This window comes from Rhinopithecus roxellana, chromosome 21 (assembly GCF_007565055.1).
Source record: "Rhinopithecus roxellana isolate Shanxi Qingling chromosome 21, ASM756505v1, whole genome shotgun sequence".
Lineage (NCBI taxonomy): Eukaryota > Metazoa > Chordata > Mammalia > Primates > Cercopithecidae > Rhinopithecus > Rhinopithecus roxellana.
In genome coordinates, this window is record NC_044569.1 from 73,480,831 (window position 1) to 73,504,689 (window position 23,859).

General features: G+C 39.9%; 1 protein-coding gene and 1 long non-coding RNA gene across 2 annotated transcripts in view; one reads left to right on the forward strand and one right to left on the reverse strand.

Moving 5' to 3' along the window:
* Positions 1-8,808: 8,808 nt before the first annotated feature.
* Positions 8,809-23,859, reverse strand: part of CHST9 (carbohydrate sulfotransferase 9) — a 272,442-nt gene continuing 257,391 nt past the window's right edge. The window contains exon 6 of the mRNA XM_010380742.2: positions 8,809-10,527. Coding sequence (XP_010379044.1) covers positions 9,436-10,527 — 1,092 coding nt within the window. The 3' untranslated portion in view covers positions 8,809-9,435. The remainder of the gene's footprint in view (positions 10,528-23,859) is intronic.
* Positions 17,903-23,859, forward strand: part of LOC104676056 — a 268,747-nt gene continuing 262,790 nt past the window's right edge. The window contains exon 1 of the long non-coding RNA XR_004055686.1: positions 17,903-17,988. This is a non-coding gene — a long non-coding RNA (uncharacterized LOC104676056). The remainder of the gene's footprint in view (positions 17,989-23,859) is intronic.

Here is a 23,859-nt window from a genome sequence, read left to right on the forward strand (position 1 = left end):
CCTCCCTGAGCAGAGTTTAGGGATTAGGAAGTTTTGGGGAGGTGAAGGGGGGTAGATGGGTGCCCCAATAGAGGGAGAAGCTGAGTAGACTCAGGAGGCAGAAAACTATCCAATGTTAGGCTGTTATGTCCATTCTAGGTTGTTGGAGATTAAGCCAGGAGGCAGAAATTAGCCAGAAATACGCCTAGAAAAGAATCGAGATCGTGCAGGATATAGAATGTATAGTGGGAAACAGAACTGGAATTGGGTTTGCATTTTAAAGTGATTACAAGGGCAGCTGTGTGGAGGATGGCATTGAGGGAAATGAGAGTGGGAGAGAAGTTCAAGATTATTGTAGAGTTGTAGACTGCAGAAGGTGAGAATCTGAACTTAGATATTAGCAGAGTGGATGGGAGAAGAGCAGAAGCTTGAGAAAAAGTCAAGCAGTGAAGTTAATGGGCTTTCTGAATTCTCTGGCTGTGAGGAGTCAGCTCAGGGAGAAATCGGGGTTGACTTCTAGATTCCTAACTCAGGAGATGGAGTAGATAGATGGTGTTGCCACCAAATAAGGAGAAAGCAGGTTTGGGGGTTAGGTGATGAGTTCAGCTTTGGCCATGTTGATTTGGAAGCTCCAGTGAGACATCTAGATGAAGTAGTACCACAAGAAATTGGGAATCTGATTCGAAGTTCTGGATGGACACATGGGCTAGAAAAAGATTTCAGAACCATCAGCCTAATGGAGAAGTTAAAGCAAGGAGAGTGGAAGAGAGTCCCCAAGCAGAGAGGGTAGAGCGAGCTGAATGTGGGATGGTCATGCGGGGCAGGCAACTCTTGGAGGGGACACCCATGTGAAGGTCCTTAAAGAGAAATAAAGGACACGTCAGGCAGTGTAATAGTGTGAGCAAAATAGGGGAAAAAGCAAGAGATGTTTTTAGAGAATGTAATGGTTCAATGTGGGTGGATAATAGTGGGTTTGATGCAGGTATCAGGTGACTAAGCTGGGAATGGGTTATAGTCTTGAGAGCCTGAGGCCAGGCCATGAGAATGGAATACTATTCAGCCTTAAAAAGAAAAAAAATTCTGGTACATGCTTCAATATGGATGAACCTTGAGGACATTATGCTAAGAGAAATACGCCAGTCCCGAAAAGACACATGCTGTATGATTCCGTTTATATGAGGTATTTTAAGTTATCAAATTCACAGAGACAAAAGGTAGAATGGTGGTTGCCAGAGCTGGGGGAGGGCAAAAAGTGGAGGTGTTTAATAGATGCAGTGTATCCATTTTTCACAAGGAAGAAAGGTATGTGATGGGATAGTGGTGATGCTTGCACAACCACACTTAATGCTGCTGAACTGTACACTGAAAAAATGGTGGCCAGGCATGGTGTCTCATGCCTGCAATCCCAGCACTTTGGGAGGCTGAGGAGGATGGATCAAGAGGTCAAGAGATCGAGACCATCCTGGCCAATGTGGTGAAACTCCATCTCTACTAAAAATACAAAAATTAGCTGAGCGTGGTGGTGGGCACCTGTAGTCCCAGCTACTCAGGAGACTGAGACAGGAGAATCGCTTGAATCCAGGAGGTGGAGGTTGCAGTGAGCAGAGATGGTGCCACCGCACTGCAGCCTGGGCGACAAGAGTGAAACTCTGTCTCAAAAACAAACAAACAAACAAACAAAAAAACCAAAAAAGTAAGATGGGGAGGGATGGGAAAATATTCATTAAAAGGATACCAAAAAATGGTAAGATGATAAAATTTTATGTTATTTTGCCACAATTAAAAATATCAAAAGAAGAAAAAAGCAAAGAGAAAAGAAGTAATTTTTAAAGAAAGAAATAAAAAAAGGCAGGACTTCTATTCAGAGGCTATTTCCAATAGTTCTGAGGAGAGCCAATGTGGCTAGAATTGGGTAAGGTAGCAGCAGAACTGTTAGTGGACCCATATGAAAGGGCTGTGTTTGTATGTCAGTCAGTCAAATGTTGGCAATGTCATATGGTTCAACATAGTAGAAAGGCAAAAGGAGACAAATCCTTTAATGAAGTTTAAGAAAATGTACATTCTAACCATTTAAATTAAATTGCAGAATATTTCCTGGGGCACTTGTTCTCAAACTAATAACCCAAATAGCAAATATTTTCCATTTTCAATCATCTTAGGTCAATTTGAAAACAGCTTTTTGTTTTTTATTGGAGAAACTCATATTGTCTTCACTTGTTCAATGTGAAGTTGAGTTGCCAAAATTGCCTTCAGTACACATTTGTCTTTTGTATTTCAAACAGAGGAAAGTTTCCATTTCCCCATTTCATTGTGAAAGTTTTCAAAAAGTTTGGGCAGTGCCCAGTGCTGTCCCCATCACTCACTTCATCATTTCAGCTCTAGTTCTTGCACTTGGCAGGCTTGGGACGCCAAGTTTCTGCTTCAGTGCTGGTCAAAATCCCACAGAGGACTTTGGTACCAATACCCGCTGATAATTCTCTGAGCTGAGAGTTGTTAACTTTTCAACACAGTGACAGAATGAAAAGAGCAGGTTTTATCCCTTATAATCAATCAGGACTTAAAAAATTCACACACACATGAGGTTCAGACTCTGCTGTCTATAAGAAGCACCCCAAGAGATTATTAAAAAGGAAATTTCCAAGTGGTTTTCATAGAGATTTCAATTCTGTATATCTTGGATGGGGTCTGGGAATCTATTTTTAATAAAAAGTAGGTTAATTCTGATACAGGTGGTCCATACACTATTTTTTCAGAAATTGATAAGTTAAATCAAGGCTTATTTTTTCTTAAGGATAATTACAGTCAAACTAATCATATTGTTCTTTTAAATTGGTAGATACTCTAGCATTCTGAGTGCATTTTTATTTATTATACAGTACATCCAAAAATCATTTTTCTAAACTTTGGAAACATTTTCAGCAAATGAATGCATAAAATGAGATACTGTGTATTTTACTACAGTTTTACTGGTATTTGAGGACAAAAGTCATAGTTATCCTTTCTCCTGTTTTCTCCAGCTCTCTAAGTATAGAATTGGGAGGAGGAGGAGGAGGAGGAGGAGGTCATCAGAGCATTAAGAAGCAAAGAGAGTAGAATGTTACTGGGGGTTCTACAATCACCCAGATAATAGCAGGAAGTGGGGTGAAGAGGCATGTTATAAATCAGAAAGAAGAATCCTCAGAGAAGGCTGGGAAGCAGGTAATTTTCAGAGTTGAGGAAGTGGGTACACCTGCAAAACAGAAGAGATTTTTGGATGACGGTTATAGAATAGCAGTCTAGAGGCAGCAGTGGGAGCCAGTTTCTGTCCCTAGATACTAGAGCTCCAAGAGCCTGAGAGAATGACTCATCTCTGCAGAAGGAGGTGGGAAGGAATGTTGTTGCCAGGGGACCCAGTGGCTACGACAGAAAGATGCCAAAAAAAGGTACTGGATTTCTCCCAACACCTTTGTCATTGGTCATAAGAGACTTCCCCAAACAATGAAATACTGTTTGGAGATCCCACTGGATATAGGACCAAAGGGCAAGCAGCATTGTGAGCAAGGAGATGGAAACCCAGAAAGGGATACCTCACTACCTGCACAACACAAATAGGGTCAAGGAGAATGTTCAGGAGTTGATTTCCTTTGGAAGCTTGGCGGGGGAAGGAATACACACTTCAGAGCAGGACTTGAAAAGTGAGATGCTTAGGGGCCAGGCAAGTGAGGTGAATGAGTGATGGCGGATTAGTGAAAAGTGTGAACAACTAAGAGATCTCCAACCTCATCTAAAGGGACTGACCTTGCCTCTGTCCAACTGTTTTCAGGTGGGCATATAGAATGTAGGGCAACAAATCCCCTGTCATTAATGAGGCCCAATGTTGGCAACTAATTCAGATGTTAAGTAAAATGCACTATCAGCCAAACCAAACATATCTGTAGCCAGATCTACCCCATGGGCTGCCAATGTGTGGTCTCAGCTTTGGAGCCAGAGAGACAATTATTAAAACTCTTTGATACTCAGTTTTCTCATTCATGAAACGATACGTGGAAAAATACTCAGCTGATTATTTTGAAAGTTATTTTTGGAAACAATTAGACTTACTCTTCATGTCTTTAAATGAATGCATGTAAAGTATTTTTGCAGTGTCTGCTACTGAGTAGATCCTCAGTAAATGGCTCTTATATTGATCAGAATCATGCGGTTTTTTTTTTCAACATTTTCTTCCCCAAACAATCAAGCAATTGCCTTTTCTTAGAAATGTAAAAGATTGCAGTGTCTGCAACTATCCTTCAGGTCAAGAGATGACTATTAGTGTAGAAAGGATGTGTGGATCAGCTCCCTTCTCTCAGCTGCCCTGCTCTAGCACCTTCCTTTCAGATCCTCTGGTCCCAGAGATGCCTGAATGTCACAGGCAGAATTATACAAGTTCTACACTAAAAGAAGTTGTACAGGAACCTTTAAACAACAGCATCAAAAGCATCTGTTAAAGTAACGCTTTCAACTGAGTGCTTTGCTAGACATGGTACAAAGTGAATTCAACAGACACAGTTCCTTTCCTCTTGGAAGACCTAAGACATTACAAATACAACAACAGATATTTTATATTCATACAAAGTGAGATAAATAGCACATGAACAAATAAATTAATGAACCTCCCTGACCAAAAAAAAAAAAAAATTGAGGAAAGGGATGCCTGCATTTATTGGTAAGAGAATAATCTGATGCATGTTACACCAGGGGAAAACCATGTTGTCTTTTTCTATCTATCTATCAGGGAGCTCATAAAGAGATGAGATATCGAAATTGAGTAATCTCAGGAGATTCCTTGGTGAGTTAACAAGAGATGAATGTCCAGATATATAGAGAGGGGAGCATTCCAAATATAGTGTGAGACTTGAGGAGAGGTTTAGGGATGGAAAAAGATGACTGCTTAAATGGATTTAAATACTTTTGCCTGGAAGCATATGATCCTGGTGAAAAATTAAGATGTGACTAGGAAATTCCGAGAATGAAATGATATGAGGCAATGTTCTGTTGAACTCCCCAGACCTGGCCTTCCTCAGGTAATGTCCACAGGCCTGGGAAAAGTCTGCCATCTTCTAGCAAGAGCTTATTTATTTTCACCTGGTTTTGCGGTGTTTTTCAGTTGGTTTAAGTCAACTATTCTTTTCTGCAGTCTTCCCGTGTAGGTTCAGGGTAATCTGACTACAAACTAGTACTAGGGATGGAGACTCAGGAAGACGGGGACAATGCACAGTTGCTCTGTTTCTAGCAGGAGTGGTTCTCACTGTGTGTGACTAGCTTGCTGAACCATGACCATCTGCAGCGGCTATCAGGGGCCTACGTGGGGAAAGTTTGCCTGAACTTTCTTCCTCTTAGATTCTGCTTATCCTTGACCGCTCATGTAGCTGTCTGTAATTTCTTGTCAAGGAAATGATATTTTCTTTTCGTAAGGCTAAACTTGTTCCAGGGACTTTTTTTCTTCTTAAAAACATTGTGTCCCATGATTAACTAAGGATTAAAAAAAAGTTGTGGGGAGGAAACCTAATTTCTTCCAAAATCTTTGAACCTGTCAGTTTAACTCAGCAGGAATAAAGAAATAAGCTGATTTGAAATGTGATAACTAACTAGCTAAATACACACACACACACACACCCATATTTGTATGGAAAAAATTTCAGGATTCCAATATATTGTTTTTGCCTCTACCTATCCTGACAGAGGTAACAGAAAGGAAAAGTAAATATTTGTTTGTAGTATTCTAAACAAAGAGTTTGGTGGTGGCATTTGCTGCTTGGCTTCATCCTGGCTTCTGACCTACTTATCATCCGTGTCTCTTTAGGCAAGTTACTCAGCTATAGTCTGCTTTACTTTCCTTTATGATAGATGGGAAGGGAGAGGGCTACAAAGTAGCACCTATGTTAGACTGGCTATGGAGATTAAATCAATGCATGTAAACTACTTGAAGAGTGCCTGACACTCAGTAAGTATTGAATAAAAGTTAGCTAGGATCATGCATACAATTACTGTATAATGATCATGATTGAGATTAAGAAGGTATGAGCCTAAAGGTAGGACTAAATTTAATTAGCCTTGGCCTAAGGTTCTCAGGTAGTTGAGCTATAATTAAATGCCTTTGGCCAATCCTTTTTCAAGTATCAGAGATCTTGGGAGGGTTAGCCCTGAGCAAAACTTCTGCTTCACCACGCCCCATGAAGGCCTAGAGACTGGGATGCCCTGCGAGGCCATATGAGAATGAACAGGAGGGAGACATTTACTGTAGTCCTAGCCTAATCCCAAATTCTATTAATTCAGCAAGTGATCTTTTCAAAGGGCACTCTAATATTCAAAATTCTCTGTATCTTCTTGTATATTCCTTCTGCTAAACACTATACATTTTAGGAGATAAGAATAATAATACATGAATAAAATGTAAAAATATTTTTCCTCTTTCTAATTAAACATGACATACAAGTAGTTCTTGAATTGGAACTACTAATTCCCTAATATTATTATTATTATTATTTTCTGCTAGAGAATGTTTATAGACATCTAGCAAGTGGCCTCACAGTTCCATTGAATTCATAGATATTTCCAAACGTTGGAGGAAATGTCCTCTTCATACGTTTCCATTGAAGTTTATGGCAGTTTCTGGGCACAATCACATCAATATTGCACATCTATAGATACTTTACAGGTTACATAACTGTGGTTTTGGATTTAATTGCCAACTCGTTACCCTGATAGTAATTCCAGACGGGAATAACAGAGCAAAGGGGCCTGCCCATTGTGTTACTGCAGCCTATAAAAACAAACAGGAGGATCCTTAGGGTTCAATTGGAGGACTTACAATTGCACCTAATGTTAAAATGCGAACTTTGGACATCTGGAAGATGAGTCTGGATTTGGTCACTTGCCTTTAGGAAGTAAATTCATGAAATTGTGATGGTTCTAAAGAACAGTGGTGTTCCCACCTGGATTTATGCACAGGCAGAAATGACAAAGGTGAATGTGAGCTGGTCTGCAAAGCCACATAAGTCAGGAGAGAAAAATGGAGTTGGGTTTTAAACTCACAAGTAATCCAGGATGATGACTGGCTTCTTTGGTCCTAACATGAAAATAACTCATCTAAAATGAAGAGCAGTTATGTAAAAAGTTTGTTCTTACTTGGCAAAAACATGCATGGTTTCTGGAACTTGTAACTACACAGAGTATCACTTGGCATCAGAGAGCCCATTTAGGAAAAGAATGACCCATGGTGACATGGGCTTGTTGGAAAGGGTCAGGAAAGGAACATATACAGCAAAAGGTACATAACAGCTTTCCGTAGAGAACGCTGGGTATCATTTTCTTCCACTCATCCCTCCTCTCCATCATCAAAGCCAAACAGTTACATAGTTATGCATTCTACCCTGCCCAATGCATTCCAAATGCCAATAAGAGAGGTAGGACTGTTGTTACTACTTTTTCTTTCTAAAGCTATGAAAAGTTCTTTGTTTGTTCCTTATATAGTTTTAGGAATACCTTTGAGGAAATTGCCTTTATTCTTTATAGCAGGTTTCATATAAAGCAAGTTTTGTGTTGCTTAGGAATAAAATTTTAGGCTTCTGGAATATTTTGCATTTTGTCTCTCCATAAAAAGATAATTTCAATTTCCCTAAATTACAAGGAATCTACTCTTCATGGTGTAGCAAAATTTTAAATTATGTAATTTAGATTACTCCAGAATAAAACTTCTTAAAAACTGAGAGCACAGCTTAAGTGTATGGTCTAGAGGCAAGAGTTAATGGCATGGAAAAGTAGTAAAAGGTTGGATTAGAAGGTTTAATACTTATGATCTCTCAGCCCATTGCAGTTTACTCACTCCTTAGGAGACACAGATGGGACACGGCAGGTGTGTGTAAGGAGTGAAGCAATTCATGAATACTCAGCCATGAAATAGAAAATCAAAATGAAATAAGTATGACTGTAACTATCTTGGTCTATTAACATTCAAATATTAATACCTACTGTTCTTTGAAAGCCATTACTGAATAATTACTGATAAGAAAAAAATGATAGCTTAGGAAGAGGAAGATGTTCAGGAAAAGCATTTAAGCAGGGTTTGAAAGACTTGTGATTTTCTTAACTCAGGGTAATAGTCGACCAATTAAAGTAGGTTTCCCATCCAAATGGTTCCCATCCAAAATGATCCCGTTTTTTCCCCAAGCGATCTAATTTACGATCCCTTGGGAAAAAATTCCAAAATGCATTACAATTGTTCATAAGGGTGACACATGGACCTATTTTTCTAAGGACTTTGATTTAATATTTGAATGCAACGGTATTTGACTTTGTTAGTATAGAATATTTAAACTTAAAAAGAAAATACCTTAATTTGCTTATGCATAAGCCTATTAAATACATTTCTAGGGGATCTTTTTATGTTTATTCTCTAGAACATAACCTATCTTTGAAGTGGTATATTAGTTTTTAAAAAGTCATTCCTAAGCTGAATAATTAAACTGAAAACAAAAGCTATTCTTAGGGTATATTCCACATATAAAACTATGCACACGATGCTTTGATTCAAACAATATACTTATAAAACTTTGTTATTGTTTGAGTTCCATATTCAGAATGGCAACTTTTGTTTTTGATGATTATTCCATCCTGAAACAATTTCCCCCCCTGCCCAATTAAACCAGAATTGGGAGCACATTTATATCTGAAGACACTCAAGCTTCTCAACTGCCTGCTTCAGAAATGTAGACCTTTAGTGCTTGTGTTCATTTTGTCTCTTTGTGGAGGGCTCAAAAGAAAACAGAATCAATTCCCTTAAGTTTTTCTGGAAGAAAAAGGTTGCTTTTGTTGCTTTGATCTTAGCATGTTGTGCATTTTTTATTGGCTGTTGAATATAAAAAGCCACAGCCTCATCTGGTTTTTCTGCTGTATTCTCATATTGTAAATCACATCATGCCTTCCAATCTAAAGTAAAATGCCTAAGTCCAAAATACCACTTCAAAATGGATTTATCATTATAGTTGATAGATTTCCAGGGTGTAAGAAAACAATTCAACAGTTTGATTAATATGCCACAGACTGCTAAAAATATATTCATGCATTTTAGACGATAAATTCCAGGATATAGACATACACTCACGCTATTTTAGATCCTTTTTTCCTACCATTGCAAGAGGCTGCTTTAGCTAATGCAACAGCTGGCTAGGTTATTGCTTCAACAATATAATTCATAATGCAAAAGCAGCTCTTTTCCAAACATTTTAGAGCAACTCAAGTTGTTTACATCTCCTGTGGGTGATTTTCCTATAACTTTGTGCCAATTGGTGTCATACTATTTGGTTAAAACCTACATTAAATCAAGACAACTGCACTTAGTTAAATTTCTCTCATACAGAGAATTATAGAAAAATTACAGTAGCTGATTTGAGCTCATCATCATTAAGTATATACAGGGTTTTAGAAAATGAATGCAAACTACAAAAATGGAGTTGTATAATTAAACATTAAATAGTCCAAGTAATAAAAGTCATAGATTAATTGTCTCTCAGTTCTAGTCAGATCCTTTAAATACTGTCTCACTACTTGAGCATTGGTTCTTTCATCGGAAGAGTGCCTATCCTTAAAGTTGGGAAATTTCAGCTCCTTTGGAGCACCGATCATCTGTAAAAAGTAATTGGCATCTTCTTCCAAAGTTTCAAATTTCCCTACAAAATCATAGTTGATCAAACATGGATAGCAGAGTTTGCTGACCTTTTCCCAGTGAATGTCCATTCCTACTGGACGGTGGGAATCCAGCAAGTAGTGGATAAACTCTTTGAACCTGACTCCGGATCCATTAATTAATGCTTCTTCACAGGCATTTGGTCGATATTTCTTGATAATTGCCTTTCCAAATACTGGATGGTAATAACTATTGGGGTGTTCAAATTTGTCCCTAAAGGCTGATACTAATCTTTCCATGGGATCACGAACAAACACAGCTTTGGTGTAAGTATTTAAGCGGGTATATATCCCTTTTAGGTCAAAGCTATCTAGCTTCTTCAAATGCTTCCCGTAGTGGACAGCATCATGGGAGATGTTGTATGCAGAGGAAGCCAATCCATTTAGTACCATCAGAATTCTTTTCCAATTGGAACAGCCAGCCTTAGGTACCTCGCAATATAAGATTTTGTGTTTATCTTCTACATAGATTCTGGATACTGTATGAAAAAGATGTGACTGATGACGACTCACCCTGCCATATTTCTTGCAAAACTCCTGAAGGAAAGACCTTCGTTTCTCTTGGATCTCATCAGTTTTCTTCCATTTGTTATCTTTGACTAAACTTTTGTTTAAAGGGTGAATGTCCACTGGCCAATGCATGTTGCTGAACTTGTTGAAAACAGTCTTAGCTCCTTGATGTTTTTCAATCCACTTCTCTGTTGGTGACCCTGTGGACTTACTTAAAGCTTGATCCCTTCCTTGTGAATAACTGGTCTTTGTTAAGACCCTAGTAGATCTCTCAGAATTGAGTAGAAGATTTTCCTTTTTTTCTCTTACATCCTCAGGCATGTGAAACTTGGGGTTCTGTTAAAATAAAGAAGGAGAAATGTTGAAAGCACAGTCACAAGTGTGGGTATACTAGATAAGGAACTTAACATACTTGTTTAAAAATACTATCGAGGAGAGCATATTTCATATAAGCTGCCAGAACAATTTAGCAAGGCATGCTGAATATACATTTTGTAGTGAGCTTCTTCACAGAAAATGCAGCAATGAGAAATGGCATCTACAGGATAGAGAGGAAAGAACCCTGTATTTTTGTTCTGGCTTTACCTGTAATGCAATAGAATGTAACTCAACCATTCTGGGCATCTATGACTTTTGGGATATTAATAAGTATATCATCTTCAAGTACTGTTTTAGTTTGTGCACCTGAATGTAGATACAAACTGGAGATGTTTTGAGATCGAAACTTTTGTTGTTTTTAGGGAGCGCTCTGTAATGCACAGAATAGTTCAAAATCATAAATTACAACTTAAAATTGTGGCAGTTACAATTATATATATATATATTTATATATATAATTGTGGCAATTATAATTATATATATATAAAATATAATTATAATTATAAATCTTGATGACCATTTCAGTTTTCTAAGTGCTTACAAAAAGTCATGTATTTTTTTTCTGGGAAAATGCCTTATTTTTCTAAAGTATTTATCACAATAATTTAAGAATTTATTATGATCATAGTATACAATCTCATTAATGTATGAGACCTTCCCTTTTTCCCAAGTGAAGAATGACTAAGGAATCCAGAGAAGTCTACTTCATGTCCTGCTCCATAAAGTTGTATCAAAGTAGAGTAAAAATGTAGTTATCTTTCCAGCAGGATGAATGAGTCCATTTACTACATAGTGTTCATCTTGCCACATCCTTCCTACAGCTCTCGCAGTAAAAGAAGACATGGAAGATGGGATTTACAAGGTGGCATCCTCTGGTAGGGATGAAAATTTTAAGGACATTGGCGTTTACTCTGGGTAAACTAGGGAACTTTTGTAGGGCTCTGGGTAGAGAAGTAACATGATCTTACTTAGACTTGAAAAGGACGGTATGGAGAGGAATGGATTGAGATATACATATAAGGTTTTCAGCATGTTATTGGAAAGGTAAATGAATAAATTCTGTGCTGCAGGCATAATGCATGGTGTCATCAGCCTAGAGGTGGAGGGAGTAGTGGGGAAAGTTTCCTAGGGAATATAAACATGATTGCAAATATATATATACACACGATACACATGATTGCATATATATGTAGTATATATGTGTGTGTATACACAATTTTAAACTACTGTATCCCCAAGAGTGTCTAGAATGGTCTATAGCCTATAATAATTTCTCTCAAATATTTGTGGAATGAACAAGTGAATGAGTGAATGGAATTAGGTCTTCAAGGATAATTAGTAATTTTCTAGCAAATTAAGCAATAGAACAGAGGAATGAAGCACTGTTCATGGAGCCACTTCCAGACATCGTGATCATTCCACCAGCTGAGGTTAAAGAGCGCTGCTTTTTTTCTAGTGCAAGAGGACTGTGTGAATAACCCCCTGAACACCATATACCAGTGTGTATAGCCCCGTGTCTTACTCTGTTCTCATGCTGCTAATAAAGACATACCTGAGACTGGGTAATTTATAAAGAAAAACATGTTTGATGAACTCACAATTCCACATGGCTGGGGAGGCCTCACAATCACGGCAGAAGGTAAAGGAAGAGCAAAGGCATGTCTTATATGGTGGCAGGCAAGAGAGCATATGCAGGGGAACTGCCCTTTCTAAAACCATCAAATCTCATGAGACGTATTCACTATCACGAGGACAGCATGGGAAAAACCCACCCTCATGATCAGTTACCTCCCACCTGGTCCCTCCCATGACAAGTGGGGAGTATAGGAGCTACAATTCAAGATGACATTTGGGTTGGGATACAGCCAAACCATATCACCCCCTAAAACAGCCACTCGAAATCTTCCATACCACTGGACCATCTATTTGGAGTTTTAACTCTAAAACCGTTTGTCTGCTATCTTCTCCAGAGGCTGCCAGGATTACTTCAAAGCCCTTTATACTTCTTTAATCAGTGATTTGTAGTACATGAAGTTGTCACTGAAAATACAAAATTTGACTGTGGTTTGGCAGATGATAGGGTTATCGGTACACATGCATGGAAAATACTTAGCACAGGCCAAATATAAAACTGTCATGAGATTTGTACTATTACTTCTTCTGCTATTACCGCTATAAATAATAACTACTATTATTGTTGTTTTAGCAGCAGCAGCAGTAGTAGTAGTTACAGTGCTTTAATCCCAGGGACTTGGTGAATTTCAAGGCCCCCCAATTGTCCATTATTATTCAGTCTGTAATTTGTGTGTCCCTACATATGCCCTCACCAGGTCTCTTCTCTGCTCGACAATCAGAAACAGAAACAAAATCCACCTTCCCCTGTGGCCTCTGGACGTTCTGCTTTGTGGCCATCAAATTCCCCTTTAATCTCCAGGGATTTCTGGAATGTTTGTTTCCAAGACTCTCTGTAAATGAAACTTGGCTCACTCCCAACACTCTGTGTCTCTTGCACTTTCTCAAGTAGATGAAACTTCACTTCCTTGAACTACTTGTCTCTCCGGCCAGTAGTGAGTGATTTCCCTGCAGCCCACGCTGCTTCCAGGACATCACCCAGCTAAGCCTCCTGCTTCTGTGAAATCAAAGTATCCTCCTTAAGTCTCCCTTTCCCCCTCCTCTTGTTGTCATCTACCTTTATCACTGATCTGTCCACTTTATGCACTCTAGCTTCTAACTCAGCTCCTGTCATTACGTTTATTGACTCTGATGTCCAATCAACTCTCAGTTCCTTGACCACTTTGTTTTTAACAGAGGAGCTCTCCACTTCACATCAACCAGAGCCTTTACTATTCCCACCATCTCTCTGACCAAGCTTGTCTCACCTTCCAGTTCAGTGTTATTTCCTGCTTTGCAATTCTTTGACCACTTTTCACTGTTACCCAGGTCTTAACAGCCAGCACAACTGGCTCTGCGTTCTTCAGCTCTCAGTTGGAAAGTCACCTCTGTAAAAAGGCTTTCCCTATTCAACCTATCTAGGTTATTTTCTTCCCTTCCAAAATATTTCCTACAGAACTCTGCTTATTTTTCTCATAGCACTAATCACACTGAGAAATGATTTATTTCCTTCTCTGTTGTCTTTTTCATCCCACTCCACCTCCATTGCACTAGAATATAACTGCAGAGAGGTCTTATCTTTCTTGCTCTCTGTGGTACTAAGCACACTGCCTGGTGCATAGAAGGTGATCAAGACATAATTCTTGAATAAGTAAATGTGCTTATAATTTAATAGTGGTCTTCTAAACAATTGTTTTAGGACCTTGTGGAAGAAAAACAACATTGATCAAAAGGTCAAGTTAAACTTGGATAAACAATTGACCAATTCTTGTTAAGGTGATGAGAATCTGTGTTTAAATAAACCTTTGGCAAAAGAGAAAACAAATAAAATAAGCACATGGGAAGCTGCTTGCAGTAAAGTAGATGTGGAGGCTTCGAGTCTAACCTGCCTGCCAAATCAGATCCATTCAAAGTCCCTCAATGCTGTCTCCAAACCCGTCAAGGGCTTCCCAGCAATCCAGATCCCCAGGCCTTACTGTGGACATCCTGAATCAGAATGTCTGAGTGTAAGGCCCCTGACTTTGATTTCAGCAAGATCTCCTGGTACTCTAGTGGCAGTCATAGCATTTGAAAGGAAATTATAAAAATAAGGCACAAGCCCTGACAAGTTCCCTTCATCCTATCTAGGGGAGAAAGACATCAAATGTAGTGGACTTGAATATTTCAGAAGGAGGGGAATAATTTGGATGTAGAGTAGGAATGTCACATGAGCCCTTATTTAGACTAGATGCAATGTCTTTCTTGTTTATCCATTTCTCTTTGCTGGAAGACTTTGATCCACAAGTAACTTTGTAAAGACTAGTTTAGCTGGGGAGATAACTGCATGAGGGAAAGGTTTACCACTCATTGTAAATTAGTCTCCTGCTAGTCTACTGAGTGCTAGTAAGTTTTCTCTACTGTAACCAAATTGAGATGTGGCAAAAAGGGTTAATTCTCTAAAGCACCAGTGACCCACAAGGGTGGCCACCAGATCTTCTCCTGGAACTCCTCATCTCAATGTCATTCACCTTATAAAATCTATTACTTGGGTTTGATGACATCCCTCCCAACCCCCACCCAACTCCATTTTCTTCCAGTCACAGCAAAGACTCCATCACTAAGGGGTTTGTATTACTAAAATCAAAGCTAATGACATTTCACATTTAAAGCTCATACCAACAAAGTCCCATCATCATCATCATCATCACAACAATAATAAAAGAATAAAATCTTATATCTTGGATTGTCCCTAAGGCAAACATGTATAATAAAGCCAAAATTATCCTGTTGCCTTCAAAAGTGGCTCCCCCTGTGTTCTTTTGCATTTTTGAAAAGGTCCTATTACTTTCCTGTCACCCACTCACAAAATCTGAGAGATGCTTTAACAATGGGAAAGTCAATTGGCTATTTTACATCTCATAATACTTTTTTTTGTATCTTTCCAAATTAATTACCCCCTAATCGGATATTTATTATCCTCCTAATTAGTCTCCCTGCAATTATTACTAAATTATTCTTCCTCAAACATTGTTTTTTATTTCTTAACATTTTGGATGGGATCCTCTAGCATCAGTGAACATCCCCATTCCTTCGCTGGCATTTGCAGCCTGGTGCTGCTGATCTCTTCTCCTCTTTTTTTTTTTTTTTTTGCTTCTGTCTTAACACATGCCCTGTCCTCCACTTGCTTTTATCTGGGCTCTCGGCATCCCCCACTCATGGTCTCCTCCTTTCTTAGGACTTTCAAAGTCTTCTAGTTTGATGTAAAAATCCTACTTTCTCCATGACAACCACCCAGGTCTCCAGTGAGTGATTCTACTCCCTTTGAAATGACTATAGCACTTAGTCTGTACCTCCTGTAAGGAAAGTAATTTTATTCCAGCTTCCATGGTTATTTGATTGTTCTGTTGGAAAAACTCTTAACTCCAGCTAAATTGTAAGCTATGGCAGAAAGCTATAGTTTTCCATAAATATCCTTAAAGAGTAGATATTGCAGAGTTAACTGAAAGACATGTAACTACAGATTTAAAAAAATGAATATCTAAAAAAATATAATGGAAAATGTGTGGAATGTTCATTAAGTCTGCAATAAATTTGAGAGCCTAATTCTTATTTTTTTAAATTAATTAATTAATTAATTTATTTAGAGATAGAGTCTTGTTCTGTTGCCCAGGCTGGAGTACGGTGGCGTGATCTTAGCTTATTGCAGCCTCTGCCTCCTGGGTTCCAGCAATTCTGCCTCAGACTCCTGGGTAGCTGGGATTACAGACGCATGCCACCACACCCAGCTAATTTTTGTATTTTTAGTAGAGTCAGGGTTTCACCATGTTGGCCAGGCTGGTCTCAAGCTCCTGACCTCAGGTGATCCGGCCACCTCGGCCTCCCAAACTGCTGGGATTACAGGCATGAGCCACTGTGCCTGGCCAATTATTGTTATTTTTAAGGGTTTGTGTATCAAGCATGTCTCCTCTGTGAATTCTTATCTGATCCTCAACATTGATATAAATTATACTTTCTTTCTCCCTGTCAAAGTTGTTGAGCACCTACTATACATCAGGTGCTGTGCTGGATGCCAGAGATGGTGGGGTTTATAAGACACGTGCAGTCCTTATTTATATGGAGTTGGTATTCTCATAGGGAAAAGTATATTAAGCAAACAATTGCACAATTAATTAATCTATTACCATAGTGGCAAAGGCTCCAGCAACATGCTATTGGAAGCTTGGAGAGCAGAAATGAGGGCCCAGGATACAAAGAAAAGACTGGCCCAGTTTGAGTGTTCAGTCCTCTGTTTAGTGTGTTTTATTCTAGGTAGTTGTTAGGTTAATTGTTTAGGTAATGATCTATTTTAATTTCATTAAATGTCAGTGTGCAGTCTTATAAATCTATATAACCCCCACTAGCATCAATACTATCTCGCATTAATAACATATGTTTGAATTTGATTGAAGCAAAGAATATCATTCCTGTACTGCTCCTTATTGAGGCAACAAATTCACATTGGTTTTACACTGTTGATAAGTGTTGTACATTTGTAAGACCTTGTATACTATTGTGGATCCTATGGAAACTATAAAACTTGAGACTCTGATCATTCATTCATCAATGCACATATATTGAACTACTACTGTATGTTGTTTTAAGCATTATATAAATAAGGATGAGATAGATAAAATTTGTGGCCCTTCAAGGACACCAAAGTTTAATTGATCTGATGAAAATAAGCAGTTTATGAAAAAAACATGATAATTGCTATAATAAAAGGATATGTCAGGTATTTGGAAAACAAAGAAAAAAGTGCTTAATTTTTCTGGAGAGATTTTTGGGGGAAAATTTCACAAGGGAGGTGATGCCTGAGATGAGTCTGGGAAAGATGACTGAGAAGCTACCAGGTGGACAAGCCAGAGATGGGAAGGGCTGTACATCCTGACATCAAGAGTCTGCTTGGCGGCCAGACTCAGATGATAGGGAGAGGTAGGTGGGGTTGGGCGTCATTCCAGGAGGGCCTGGGCCGATATAAACAGTCCGACTTTACCACATATAGGACAGGGATTTTCAATAAGGTCTTGACAAGGTTCATGATTTAAAACAAACATTCTGGTGGCAGTGGGGAGGTGTGGCTGGGGGCAGAGGGATCTCCTGGAAGATGATTACGATTGTCCATCAGGAATCCTTAGGAGAGGAACTAAGACAATGGGGTAAAGAATGAAGAAAAGGGAGTTGAGACAAACTTAGGAAACTGCTCATATTCAAAGCGTAAGGGTGACAGAAGTGTAAAGAATGGCTCCCCATTTCCTCTCTGAGAGAAGCAATAGAAGCAGCAGTTTTTGTGGGGGACCTGGGGTGGGTGTGGGCATTCACTATCTTCAATTTCAGACCTCTTGAGTTTAAGGTGCCTTAGAGAGCTGGAGGTAGACAGCAGGACTGAAAAGCTCGGTATAGATTCAGGAGTTATTGGCTGGTGGAGGTGCAGCTGGATTCATGGCCCTTGAAGGCACTGCCCAGGGAGTAATTTATAATATTACTCTTAATAATGTATCTTTTGTGATTTACCTTGAATCTAGATAGAAGTGCAGTTATATTTCTTCACACCATCAAGGAGACCTAATTGTCTCTAGTCATTGATAAGATAAATGATGGGAGAGGGTGGGGTGCTCAAAAGTCAGTCTTTTCTGGGGACACAGGTCAGTGTGTCTCTCCCTGGTCCCTCTGTGCCACAGCTACTCCTCTTAAATCTTGATTCAAGGGCTTCAGAAGCTGATGGCATAGTTATGAGAGGGGTGAAGACTGTGACTGCATTTCCAACAGACCCTGAGGACAATTGGGAAGAATGTGAGTATGGAGTCCTAATATCCAGTGCCATTTGCCCCATCTCCCTCTCCATCCTCACCCTTTGCCCCTCCACCTTCAGTTATTCATTACACACTTGTTTTCTGAGCATGAACTGTGCTCCAGGCACTGGGCTGTGTGTTGGTGGTATAGCTAGCAAGACAGACTTGGTCCCTGATCTTATGGGGCATCCTTGGGGTCAGGGTGGGGTAGGGAGATACAAATAAGAAAACCAAGAACTATACTTATGGGAGGTAATAAGATGGAGAAAAAATTTGGTGCATGAAAGTGCAAGAAAAAATTTGGTGCAGGAAAGCATGAAAGAGGAATCCTGGCTTGCAGGTGAGGGAGGGTATCTGGGAGAAACTGTGAGCCAGGCAGAATCATTTCCATTTCCTGTCTCTGTGACTTACTTCCTCTCTCTTGAATATTCTTCTCCATTTTGTTAGCCTAGTTAATAGGCTAGGGCATGGAGCAAACTGGTTTAATCACTGCATCAAACAGAAGAGTAGATAAAGACAAGCTCATTTTACAGATTAAGAACCTGAGCTCAGAATTTAAATAATGTGCCAAGTTAACACAGCTATTGCTGGAGCTGGTGTGTCAAATCTCTGTCTTAGTCATGTCTGGCTTTTTCAGCTGCATCATATGTCAAGCAATCTATTTCTTGTTTAATGTCCGTTAAATGAACTGATGTCAGGAAAGCACCAGGCACATGCCTGTTACAAGAGAGTATGGTGGTTAACAACATGGATTTTTGAGTCAGACAGAACTGGTTATGTGTCCTCTTCTGTCGTTTTCTCTCTGGGTGACCTTGGTTATCTTGTTTCTGAGCTTCAGTTTCCTTATCTGGAAAATGAAGATAATAACAGCGTCTACCTTATTGGATTATAGGAAATGCCTGTACAGATTCCTTAATGTAAATATGTTCTCCATAAATATTAGATATTTTTATTGATTTAGGCACTGAATATTTTTGAGCAATTTCTGTATGATAAGCAGTTTTTAGGTAAGTATTTGTTTTTTACTCTGCTTTTTTCATCTATTTCTCCTCTTCCTTCTCTCTCACAACATGTAGCAAAGTTAAATGTTCAATGGCAATAAAAACGAGTGGGGAAAAAAGAGAAGGATAAGACAACTGAGAGACAGAAATAGGAAAGAGAAAAGATAAGCTTAAGTGGAGACAAAGGCAAAGAAAGAAAACAGAAGAAAAAAAATCACAATTATAGGGAACAGGAAGGAACAGTGAATACTTGAGGAGAGTGGGTAAAGAGAGAAGCTACTGAATTACAGTCTTCTCCAAGCTATGAGCTTTAAAATATTTAAACTGCTTCAACACAAAAACAGCTGTTTCTGCTGTGAGGCTATTCAAGTTGATCCAACAAGTTAATTTCTATGGTCCTCTTGGATGCAAGGATTGAAACTATGATTTTATTTGCCAGTTCTTTCAATTTTTGGATTTAATTCCTAGTTTTTTTCTGCTTGAAGCCAAACAAGCTTAAAATACGAGGACTGAGGACGTACCAAAATGTGAATGTCAAAGAGAAGTTTCTATTGGAAATAGTGCTCTGGTTTGACAAGACTATCAGAAGCTGAAAACTGACATAAGCTTACTGTATATAAGCAGATAAGGCTACTCCCCAAGGGGTTCAATATGCTTTTATAGATTTATCATTCCATCTTCCTTCCAAGTTTTGTAGGAAAAATGAGATGATTCTTTTGTTCGCAAATTTACAGATAAATAAATCAAGATAGACTTGTGTAATAACTTGCCCTAGGTCACTCTGTGAAATGAATGGAGAAGTCAGGAATGTAGTCCAGTTCTCTAACTCTAACCCAGTAAATCTTAGCAGAGTAGTTTGTTTTTTAAAGAAACTCAAAATCTTATTGAGGAGCTGCAACTTGATAAATTAAATACATTCAAAATGTTTGGCCCTGTCTATTTTATTTCTTAGGTGTGTGTCTGTACATATTAAATGTGGGTGAGAATAGCAAAAACCAATAAATTATATTTGGTAGGAAAGAAGTAGAATAAGTTGGTGTTTTGACTATTAGGATTTAAACACTTCATCAGAATTCAGATATCTAATAGATTTGGGATATGGCTCATTAATATTTCCATGTATTTAGTTGTCTGACATTAGTATCGGTCAGTCAGCCTCCCCTCCCCTTGCATTTCAGGTTAATGCCAACAATAATGTGTGTGTCCAAGAGGGTTATGGAGGAGCAATGGAGGGGGGCACCCTGACTCTGACACCTTGTTCTAAAGCATACAGTTGCTAGACAGAGTTCTTCCTCTTGTTCTCTGGAATGTGGTGAAGAGGAAGGAACCAGCTGTCTTGGGTTGCAATTTCAAAATGTCAAGTTTTCTTTTTATGTGTGTGTGTGTGTGTGTGTGTGTGTGTTATGGCCATGGACTGGCAAGAAAAAGATTTTCACAGGCAAGGGGGATGAGTCCATAAGATGACACTGTAACAGGGGATTGGCTTGGGTACACCAGGGGGCTAGAGACATGGGTCATCCCTGGAGGCGGGAGTTCGGGTGCTCCCCTGCGATGGAGACTAAAAGTGCAAGAGAGAAGAAAGTTGTTGTGAGGTCAGGAGCATGGTGCCTGGATAGATCTTCAAAGTATGAAGAGCATTCGCTTTTGGGTCAGATCGTCCAGGTCCTCCACCTATTAATTGGGTGATTTTAGGACAATGTCATCATTCATGGCTCCCTAGAATCAGACCTTAAGTCAAGGGGTTGAGAGCAAGTTATTAATTTAGCGTTGATTCCAGGAAACACTGGCAGGACAATAGGGAACTGAGAAAGGAAAGGCACAGAATGTAGGGTGGATTATCGAGCAAGTTAGCACAGTGGGAATAGGAGCTGAATTCTACTGAGAAGCCCTCAGAGCAAATGTAGAACATATCTCCCCAGAGTTATTCCACACCATCCTATCAGCTGTGGTTGAAGGCTTCTGCAGGGACAGTTCTGGCAAGTCCAGTCTGCTCTACAGGTGGGCAGGGTGGACTCACTCAGGCAGAGTCGCAGGTGTGGGTAGTTGGTTGGAAGTCTGGCTAGAGTGCAAGAGAATGTTAAGAGATGAGTAAATATGAGAAGGCACAGCTAGCACTCTTACAGAGAGTTCATTAACATTCCTGAGTCTGTTTTCTCATTTTTAAAGTGGGAATTCCAAGAACTATTTTGGAAATGTTGAAATGCAAGTGATGGCATTGGCTGGGATTCAGGACCTCAAACACTCTGTCTTACCATAGTAAGAGATCCCAATTCTGTCTTCCTGTATTCACTCTTCCTTTGGAAGTGTCCATGGTGTCTGTTTGTGTCTATGCACACAAACAAGGCTGGGAAAAGGAACACCCTACAACTAGATGGAACCCTAGTCCTGTTCAGCTAAGACTATATAGATTTGTGGGAATTCTGTTGCTCAGAGAAGGCAATCCTAACTTTGGGCAGGACGCCTCTTTGGACCCTTTAACCAAGAGCCATGCTAAAATATCAGCCCTCTGATTCTCAAACTCTGATACTGGGAAAAGATAAGTGTTTTTGAGAATTAACTAGATAAATGCAGTTATAAAGTACCTAGTACAGTACCTGACATATACCATCTGACATACAGTGCGTTTCTCCAAAATGTGAATGCATCCTGTCTCTATGCCTTTCTTCTCTGATTTTCCTTAAATACCGGGCATATCATCTATAACGCTGCTTTCCCAACTTCAAATTAAGATGACCATGGGAACAGGCCCTGTGTGCATAAGCAGTGACAGAGGTGGATGCTAATTCAATTAATAGTATCCATAGGCCAGTGGGCAACCAATGAGGGGATCTAGAGCAAGAGACACTGTCCAAGTGGGTAGAGAGTAACTAGCTAAATCAATGTGTCCATCTCCCTTTTGGGCTGTAGACTGGAAAATATGGAGAGTGGCCAGTTATTAAGGGGCAGGAGGAGAGACAGAGAGAGATGAAGAGAGAAGAGGAGGCACAAAAGTAGCAGAACAGGAGTCTGAGACAGCATCTGAGTCAAGATAAGGTGAAACTGGGGGCTAGGATGTAAGTGACAGCCCTTTTCCAGGAAGCAGCACATACCTGCCCCCAACCCTGCCCAGCACGCCAATGCCTACTAGTCCAAAGCCACTTGAGTCCTGGGAGCAGCATTGCCATATGCGAGAGTAGTAGGGGCACTAGCAGGAATGCATTCCATTCGTCTCACTGGATTAAGCAGCTACTGGTCCCAGATCAGATTGGCCTGTGTCAGCACCTTAGAGTGACACACATGCCCCTCTGGCTTATATCACTTGCATATTTGACAACTCAGCTATACTCAAGGCAGCTCCCCAAAGCCTGGTCTAAACCTCACTGGAGAGCAGGCAGCTCACACCCTGGTGCTACCACGTGTTACCTGGGCCCTGAGTTAGGAAGAGAGACTGCCTGTGGTATCAGATCATGCCATGGGGATTCTGAGTCCATGCCAAGTGGGGTTTCTTTTCAGGATTTAATTCTGAGAAAGAATGCAAAGGAAGAATATAGAACTACACCAGCAGCAAAGCAGAAGGTCAGAAGGGAAGAGAGGAGTCAAGTGGGTTGTCATATGATGAGGTCAGAGTGAATAGAGCCCTAACGAAACTAAGTGAGCATCAAATGGATATTTGCAAGGTCTATGTATGCATGCTTTCAGATACATTTTATCAATTTTATTTTTAGAATATTATTTCATTAACTCTAAGTTTTGAAGCTTTTGGGGGGCTTCCAAAATGGGTTACTTCTCCTAAAAACAGTTGTACTTGATTCAAGACGCCAGTTAAATGGGTACTGCAGGCAGCCATGGTCACAGCCTCTCCTTTTGTTCTCTTTCTTTGTGAGGGCAGTTATAAGCTGCACTGATCCTGACTTTTCGGCCTGAGGATGGAAGTCTTCAGTATCTGTACAACTTGACTCCCAAGAGCTGGTGTAGAATGAGTTCCTCCAGCCATGGGAGGATGGCAGAGGGGCGCCTGCCACCTGCAGCCCAGCCTTGGTAAGTGCAACTATGCACTTGGCAGAGGGGAGGGAGCTGGCAGCACACCAACCCTTTCTGTTACTTCCTGTAGGTACAGCCCAAGTCTCAGGAAGCAGAATTTATCCGGGGTGGAGAGGTGAGGGGAGCTGTTTCTTCCCCCACCCATTACCTACTAGTCCAAAGCCACTTGAGCCATGGGAACAGCAATGCTAACCGCAATAGCTGCAGGGACCTGGAAGGGGACTGGTGATGACATCCAACTGCAATGCTCTTTTACATTGAGATGCTGATGGACAGGAGTCTACCTAGTCTTCTCTAGAGACACACATATTATAAAGCAGGCAAGTATATAACTCTCTAAACATTCCTTAGATGCTGTATCGTCACCCCCTTCCCTCACCGCAATTCTGTAATCTGCACCTTGGGAGGAACAAACACATCTTATTGCCCCTTGCCCAGAAATAATATCACAGCTTATTAACTCCATCTACTCCCCACATAAGGGATAACGACTGTCCACAGAAGAGGTAAGGAAGTCTCAAGTGCCACATAGGGAATTTTCCTAAGGCCTTCCATCATTTTAGGCCACTAGTAACTCACCTACAGCCAGTACTGTAGCAAGATGCAAGTGTATGGATTTGGGTACCATTCATCTGTAAAAACCAAAGAAAAGATTTGCACTTCCGGATTCATTCACAGACCTGTGGGAAGGCCCTATTGTCTCACCTGTGACTCATGACCATGTTTTGAGACTCCCAAATCCCTGGAGCCTGCTTCCTCCTGAGCAAAGAGGGTTGTCTTTATTTCAATGAGCAAGGAAAGTCCATTTGTTTGTCTCTACTCCTGCCAGGGCTCCACTCTCCTTCAGTTAC